This window comes from Vombatus ursinus, unplaced genomic scaffold (genome assembly GCF_900497805.2).
Source record: "Vombatus ursinus unplaced genomic scaffold, bare-nosed wombat genome assembly UNPS02014893.1, whole genome shotgun sequence".
NCBI classification, from domain to species: domain Eukaryota; kingdom Metazoa; phylum Chordata; class Mammalia; order Diprotodontia; family Vombatidae; genus Vombatus; species Vombatus ursinus.
In genome coordinates, this window is record NW_020954671.1 from 5,225,700 (window position 1) to 5,234,691 (window position 8,992).

The window sequence follows — 8,992 nt, forward strand, 5'->3', positions numbered from 1 at the left end:
AAAAAAAAAAAAAATTGTCATTGGAAGTCATATAGACTATATCATTTTATGTCTTCTTGAGTTTGCTTCNCATAATATAAAAAATTGTCATTGGAAGTCATATAGACTATATCATTTTATGTCTTCTTGAGTTTGCTTCTCCTGAATACATAAATACATACATATGTGTAAATATACACACCCTTATATACATATATACACACACATATGGATACTGTCAGAGCTTTTTAAGTAATTAATTTGAAAATGTCTATCTATTTATTGTTAATGAAATAATAATTACTTATGGTTCTAAGTGAAACATTAAAAATTAAGATTCTGAAATAACTATACAATTAAAAATTGGAAACACAGGTGTGGATACATTTGTAACGTCCATTGAGGAAGTGATTTAAAAGGAGCAGGCACTGAAAAAGAAGGTTATATTTAATATTAACTCACAGTATTTTTTGTAAATACAATATATTAATAATACAGCTATTTTTGTACCTGAACGTTCCATAAGAATAGCTTCCTTAATTTTACACTGCTCAGTACATGTTAATATTCGGTTTTTTATTTCTTCCATTTCTGTTTTATTCTTATAATACTCTTGAGCAAGAGGAGTTTCTGAATACTGTAGCTGGTATTGCTTCAAGACATCTTTATACTGTCTCACATACTCATGATACATTTTTCTGTTAAAACAAAAAAGTGGAAATCGATAAACAACATGGAAGATACATATGTGAGTAAACTGGTAAATAATTTTTCATTGCTTTCAAAATAAGTAGATAAAACATTATAGATGCAAAAATAGTAAGTATACTATTCAATTAAGGCAAATACATTCTAATTATGTTCCTATATAATTATAATACCAGATATCATCCCATATCACTTTGGAAGCATTATTGAATTATCCATAAATTTATACTTTTAAAATATCAGCAAAATGGACTCTCACAATACACATGCTGACAATCCCTTCTCTATTATTAATAATGCCAAATCCCAGTTCCAAGAGCTTGCCAGCCTCTCTCCCTCGACGCTGGCTGTCTTTATCTACTCAGAGGTGGTCCAGACCTCAGATCATATTTATCAATCCTTCCCACAAGGCACATTTTAGACAACATATGTAGACATATAAAACCTACAAAAGCAGCATATTCTTTATAGTGACAACACAAACAATCCCAATGAGGAAGAAAAGGAGACTGCCAAGAGAGATCAATGTGAACATAACAGGCTGTCCCAAAAGTCTAGCTTCAAACTACACTAAGACTTTTGGGACAGTGTTTATAGTCAGATAACAAGCATTTATCAAGCACTTACTATGTGCTAATAAGCACTGGAGATACAAAGAAAGGCCAAAAGCAAAGTCTCTGCACTTGAGAAGTGTACATTTCAATGGTGGAAAAATATAAACAATTAGGTACATATAAGATATATATATAGAGAGAGAGAGCAGATGAAGGTAATCTGAAAAAGGAAGGCATTAGCAGCTGGAGGAACAAGAAGAAACTTCCTGCAGAAGGTGGGATTTGAACTAGGTCTTGAAAAAGTTAAGGGAAACTAAGAGGCAGAGATAAGGAGGCAGAGCATTAGAGACATAGGAGATGGTCAGTCTAAAAGCATGGAGGCAGAAGATGGAGTACAATGCTCAAGATCATTGTAGCTAGATGGTAGAGTATGTGGAAGAGAACAGATATAAAAAAGTCTGGAAAGGTAGGAAAGGGCCAGGATATTAGTAGTTTTAAAGGACAGAGGACTTTTTATTTGATCCCAGAGGTAATAGGGAGCCACTAGAATTCATTAAGCAGGGGGCAAGGGCAACATAGTCAGACCTCCCTCCACTTAAGAAAAATCTGCTTGGCAGCTTATTGAGAGTAGAAGAGACTTGAAGCAGGAAGAGCAAATATAAAGCTACTGCAGTAGTCCAGGTGATGAGACCTGGGTAAGACTTGTAGTTCTATGAGCAGAGAGAAGGGTACATACATGAGAGGTGATATAAAGGTAAAAATGTCAAGATTTGGCATTGAATATGCAAAGTGACAAGTCAATAATAACACCAAGGCTACAAACCTGGGTGACTGGAAGCACAGTGGTACCTCAAAGGGAACTCACAGTAAAACTTGGATTTTAAAAAGACATATGCAGAAGATGAAAATATGGACAGATAACTGAGAAAAATTAATTACAAAAAAGAGGCAGGGTCTTGTAAGCTTGTAAGATGTTGAGCTCTAAAGCTTAGAACAAGTTGAGGCTGGCAATGAATGCCAAGGATAACAAAAAGGGCCTTTTTAAGGTGTGTTAGGGGAAATAGAAATATTGAAGAAGGAATAGCACCACTGCCCTGGGTGCATGGGATTATGACAATGGGCAAGAAAACATAACTACTCAATTTCATTTTCCAAGAAAAAGACTTTGGACTGGTAAAAGGGAAAAATAAGTAAAATATGGACTGAGCCCTCATTGGGAATCCTGGGAATTATATTTTCTCTCTGCCTTGGGAAACACTGGGCAATCTATCACGGATTGTGAGCTGGCATACAGTTTCTATTTCAAGGAGAGCTTCTGAATTGCTGTGAATAAGAAAGAGTAAGAAGAGAAAGGGTGCAGATACACAGCTGGACAGATGGTTAAGGCAGAGAAGGAAAGGAAAGAAACTAACAAGATGATGTTGAGAGTGTCCAGGCTACACTAAGGAGTTGGCATCTTCTTCCACAGACAGCAGATGAGACAGCTGTGACCAAATCATGGTTCATTCCTGATAGTGAACTTGCCCTTGGCCAAAAATTCAGGTCTCTTTTTCCTTTTCTTGTTTTCTCCTCCCATTCTGACCAAAAGTATGGATATTTAAATCCAGAATTTTCACTCATTAGAAAGTTGTTTAATTTGCTGTTTTAATAGTATTTTAAGGCAACTTTCCCTAGATAATGATAAAATCAATCTTAAATTGTTTTTGACCTATATATGTCATTACAAACAGAACATAATGGAAGATGCCAGTGATTATCTTAGTTTACACAGAATAATAACCCAGAACAGAAGGGCCATACCTCTATCCAGAAAAGTTAGAGGAATCTCTAAATTGAGGGCCCTGAGTTTAGGACTTTATCAATAACCCGCATTAATCATATCCCCAAAGTAACAGAAAAATTAATCCACATCCAGCCTTGGCACTCACACTTCATCTGTGCCCTCTACCGCTCTAACTGCACATGGATAGGGCCGTGAACTCTAAAACCTCCATTTAAGGAGAGGGCTCCAGATAAATGTCTCCTTATTTTCTACCTAACTGCCCAGCTTTGGGATTTTTCTTAACTTCTCCATCATGCTTCTGCTCAAGTATGTTCTTGGGGCTACCCACTTTTCAGCCTTCTTTTGTGTGTTATCTTCCCCCATTAGGTTGTAAGCTCCTCGAGGGCAGTTACTGTCTTTCTTTTTTGTATGTATTTGTATACCCAGAGATTACACAGTGCCTGGCACATAGCAAGTCCTTAATAAATGTTTATTGACAATTGACTAAACAAAATATTTGGTCTCTTCATTCGTACAAGTTATTCAAAATAAAATTCAAAATCAAAACTCATCATGGTATGGAGATGATGCAGTTCTTCAAAGCTATGCGAGCAGAACGAATGCCCTTCTAGTGAACTAAGACAGGAGTCATTGGACCAAGGGTTTACTATGATGTCCCAAAGGGACCATGAGGATCAGTAAGTGGTTGTTGGGTCATCTCAAAGAACAAGTCCTTCAGTGCTAAGCCAGAGCACATGTGGCACACTGGAAGGGGCTAGGGCACATAATCACCCCCCACCCCTACCCCTATTACATAATTAACACATAAAACATTCTTCTCTTTTAATTGTGCTTAAAGTATAATTAATATTCACTCCTAAAATATCATTTCAATGTAAGGATTATGTTACATTCAACATTATCATAATCTTATTTTGTTTTATCATCTATGAACTACATGCAATCCCTTTCTTTTCCTTAACAATACACAACTCACCAGCTAAGTAAAGTCCACAAATGGGTGGAAACAACAAATACTGTTTCTAATCCTCCAGAGTTTAAATGTAAAGACCACTAGTCAAAAAAAAATTCTTGCTACACTGATTGCTCTTAGAAAAGGGGTCATAAACAAAGGTCTATTTGTGCATATAATAGGTTACATGGTATTTGGCAACACGGGAGCTGAAGCGCACTTTCACATAGTCCCAGAGAGCAGCCAGGATTCCCAGACTGACTATAGAAAACACTCCTGACCCACTTGACATGGAAAGAGTCCACTTTGTTTTCTGGATCTGTGGGTTGATTCAAATATATTAAAATCTGTGAATGAAAAGAGATGCCCATGGTTTGAAAACTACATGCCTATATTTATATCATGCTGATACACTCATCTTCTGACAATCTACCTGTGCTCATATTCCATCTAAATGTCTCATATTTTTATGTGTACTTGGCTTTGCTCCAAGGACATGTGTATAAAAACCCTAAGGAGACCTTGGGTACAGAGATCCCAACAATGATGCCAGCTGTCATTTTCCTCTCACACTTACACAGCTTTTGTAGCACACCCTTTGGAGATCATTGATCTATAGCCTTAGGACTCAGTTGCTAAACATCAGAAGCAATATAATCCACAAAGAAGTGCTAACACACTTACTTTTTAAAATTTCCTTGAACACAAAGTGTTTTCATTTCAATTAGCATTCTTACAATGTCCTATTTCTTATTACTAACAATTATATTGTTTATTGATTTGAATTAGCATTGTACAGTACTTGTCTTTTTCAGTAGTTTCCTGTTGCTTCTGAAGTTGGTCCTGCAAATACTCTTCATGTTTATGAAGAACATCATGTGTTGGCCTCCAGCTGTGGAACAATTTTATATTCATTAAGAGCATATCAGATGACGATAACAAAAGTAAATTTTAGAAAATAGATGTACCCAATGAAGGGTGTCAATTTTCTTCTCTTTGAGATGACTTTCACAATTTCACATGAGCTTAAATAAGAGAAGATAACATTCCATACTCTATGTATCCACACACAAATGTGGGTTTTTTGGTTTTGTTTTGTTTTTTGGATAGGCAATGGGGTTAAGTGACTTGCCTAGGGTCACACAGCTAGAAAGTGTCAAGTGTCTGAGGCCAAATTTGAACTCAGGTTCTCCTCACTCCAGGGCCGGTGATCTATCCTCTATGCCACCTCGCTGCCCCCAAATGTGTGTGTGTGTGTGTTTTTAAAGAATATTTCCTTTCATATGCAAACTGGTTTGGAAATGTGGATGGGAAGAGGCAAATATGAAGAAAGCTGCCTACAGAAAGTACTGCTATGCTATTTCGGCTCCAACATGCTTTTGTTCCTTTCTAACACCCAAAAGCCAGTTTTTCTTTGTCACTATGTATTTGAAATATTAACTCAATATTTCTTTTGGGGGCAGCCACTTCAGAGAACCAGGTAGGGGGTGAGGAGAGGTTTTTCTATCCTATAGAAACTTAGAAAGGCTTGTTGTTACATCTTCCAAAACTAAAAGGAGAAAATCAACCCCAGTGTCAGCTCCAGACAATTAAAGAGGGAAATGAACTACAATATGAAATACATTTTTTTTCTTTACATGGCCTGGCCAGGGTGGGGGTAGGGGGCGCTGTGGGGGAGAGGACCTTACTAATATGAAAACCACAAAATCTTATAGCAGTTTCCATTTTAAGTATTAGATAGATTCTGCCCATTGCTCACTGTTTGATCTCAATACCATACCCTAGTGCCTTGAAATTCTCATAAATCTAGGTTTCTGTCTTTCTCTTATGTTGATATCCAGATTTTCTTCCATTTTCCCAGTAGTCCTTATATAAGCCTTGCAAAATACTTGCTACTTACGTTTTTTTACTCTGGGATATCTAACCTATAACTATCTAATCACAGTCATGATAAAACACTATTTTCAAAGAAATAATTTTATTTTCAAGCACAGAATATAACAAGGATTCCACAATTATTTGTATATAGGCACTCAATATTTTGACATAAAAATAGGTATCAGTAAAATGAAGCAAGTTAAAAACCTAGTATTGACAATATGATTATCTGACATAATGCATAGAAATATTTTAACCTAGAAGAATTAACTATTGGACCCAGAAATTAAATGTTGAAGGAATCTTTAATTTCTTGAATATTTGTTTGTAAAAGCTATTGATTTTTAAATAGGATTCTCTTCATTTACAAAGAAGATCCTGAAAATGGATAGAGATAGAAATTATTTCTAACATTTTACTCAAAAATAATCTTGCATTCACTAAATTATCTAAAATTTGGGGTTAAAAGGGTTTGGTTTAATGGGGTCTGAATTAATGAAATGTTGCTGTACATTCTTTTCTACATTGGTAAATGAATTTAAATATTTATACCTCATCAACTATTGCATTTGTCAATGCAGGATACTTCCTTATGTTCCTAAAACTTCCAGAGACATACTTTTAGCTGTTACCCTTATTTAGAAACCCTAAATAAAAGAAATTAATAACAAAAATAAAATTTCATCTCTTTCAAGTACTTACTTGGTATGGTCACCCTTCATATATTTGCTATCCTTACTGTAATGAGCAATTTCATCATCAATTGTGTTTATTTTGTCGTGTAGAGTAAAAATATTCCTCTTTATTTCTCTTATATTTGTACAGAGTACTGAAAATAGAATATATTTTACCTAAATATACTTATCAGAGGGCCAAAATAAGCTTATATGTTAACTGATCCCACATAAAAAACTTATTATTTAATGAGACCATGAAATTGAATACATTCAAGGGTGATGCACAACTTCTAAATTCAGAATGAATATCACACATACCATTCAAACATATAGCCACTATCCATGAAGTTCTCACTCATTCCAAATAGAGTAATACAAATGAAAATATTAAAATCAAACCAAAAACTCTTAATACTCTGCAATTTTAGACTGTGGGAAAAGCAAACAAATTCATTTTTTTTTTGAAGAATCAAGAACTTAATGGGTTTTTTCTTTTATTATTCTTCAATCACCATTTTAAATTTTATTTTTATTGATATCTTTTGTTTTTATATCATCTTCATTTCTAAATATATCACCACTTCCTCCCTTACCCAGCAAGCCATCATATTTAACAAAACAATACTTAATACTTAAGTTCTTGTTGTACACTATTATAATGTTTGTCTCATGGGTACTTAGTGATTTAAAGCTATACTGAACGAGACAAAAGCACGGCTGCATTCAGATGAAGCCATTCTTTGCTGAGAGAATGCTTTTTTCATTTTCCTCTTTTTGTCTAGACCTTAAGTACTAACACAAATAAAAAGTACGTATCATATAAAACTACTTACAAGTAATCTGTTGTTTTGCATCTTCCTTAGCATTTGAATCTTGCTCAGACTGGAAAACTAAAACAGATAATTTTTTTGGTTCACTTCACTGGTAAAATTTATTATTGAATAAAATAAAAAACCATCATTATTTTTTAATTTTACTTTGTAACTTACCCAGTTCTAGCAAAAGTTTGTCTAAAGCGATAAATTGGTCAGTCATTTTGGATACTTTGGGGGAAAAACAGGGGAAAAATCCATTACTAACAATTATGAGAGAATTTTCTGAAAGTAATATACATCCTTATACTCTAAGTTTTTTTGGTGAGGCATTTGGGGTTTAGTGACTTGTCCAGGGTCACACAGTTAGTAAGTGTCAAGTGTCTGGTCTAAGATCATATTTGAACTCAAGTCCTTCTGACTTCAGGGCTGGTGCTCTATTCACTGTGCCACCTAGCTGCCCCTCTGAGTTTTTTTTGTTAAGTTACTACTTCTCCCTGTCCCTGTACAACAACAAAACAAACTTATTTCTAAAAGAACAAGTTTTTGAAACTATTAATAAATAGAGGCCTCAATAGGTGAGAGAATGTTTTAATTGTTAAATCAACTGACAAGTATCTATGTACTGGACAATATATTAGGTCCTGGGAATACAAAGACAAAAACCAAACTGTCTCTGCCTCAAGGAGTTTATAATCTATCAGAAGCAACCACATGCACATATAAATAAACAGAAGCACTAGCATGTAGGTGGGGAGAAATCATTAATGACCTCATGTCGTAAGTAGCATTTGAGCTGAGCTTTCCAGGAAGCTAGGGATTCTCTGAGGCAAAGATGAAAGGAAAAAGCATTCCAAGCAAAGGAGATAACATGTACAAAAGTTTAGGAAGGGGAGACAGAATGTCACAAATGGGGAAAAGAAAGTAGACTAATTTGGATGGACTATAGAGTGTGTGAAGAGAAATAAATGTAAGTTTGGAGTTCAAATTGTCAAATGGCAAACAAAATAGTTTTGTACATTTTTGTTCCTAGAGGCAAGAGGGACACTGGAGTGGCTGAGCAGAAAAATGAAATGGTCAGACCTATGCTTTAGATATAACTTTGGCAGCTGGATTGCTTAGACATTTAGTATTATACTCATCTAGGTCAAAAAGTTGGAGGCAAAGACCCCAAATAGGAGGTTATTGCAATAGCCCAGGTGACAGGTGGTGGTCATGTGAGTAGAAGGAAAGAGATGATGTGCCGGTAAAATAGACAGTACTTAGCAACTGATTTATAAAGGGAGGTGGTCTAAGACTGCCAAATGTTGAAGATGACTACAAGGTTAAGAAACAGGGTAATTAGAAGGATAATGCCCTCAATAAAAGTAGGAAAGTAAGGGAAAGTAAATTTAGGAGGAAAGGCTAAGTTATTTTGAACATATTGACTTCAAGATGACAATGGGACACACAGCAGGAAATGTCCAATTGGCAATAAAGGGCTGGAGCTCAAGAGAGGAAGCAAGAACTAAGTATACGAAACTGGGAGTCATCTGCACAGACATAATAAACCCATGGGAGTGGATAAAATCATTCAAAGGTATAGAAGGAAAAAAGAGCACAGGAAAGAGCCCTGAATTTTATCCATAATCTGTGGATGATCCAGAAAA

At 35.2% G+C, this 8,992-nt stretch overlaps 1 protein-coding gene across 1 annotated transcript in view; it reads right to left on the reverse strand.

Moving 5' to 3' along the window:
• CUNH14orf39 (chromosome unknown C14orf39 homolog) overlaps positions 1-7,566 on the reverse strand; it is a 35,459-nt gene extending 27,893 nt beyond the window's left edge. Inside the window, exons 1-6 of the mRNA XM_027842845.1 lie at positions 7,521-7,566; positions 7,365-7,421; positions 6,557-6,683; positions 4,779-4,868; positions 490-677; positions 365-407 (exon numbers count right to left, since the gene is read on the reverse strand). Of these exons, the coding sequence (XP_027698646.1) occupies positions 365-407; positions 490-677; positions 4,779-4,868; positions 6,557-6,683; positions 7,365-7,421; positions 7,521-7,566 (551 nt within the window). The remainder of the gene's footprint in view (positions 1-364; positions 408-489; positions 678-4,778; positions 4,869-6,556; positions 6,684-7,364; positions 7,422-7,520) is intronic.
• Between the last annotated feature and the right edge of the window lie 1,426 nt (positions 7,567-8,992).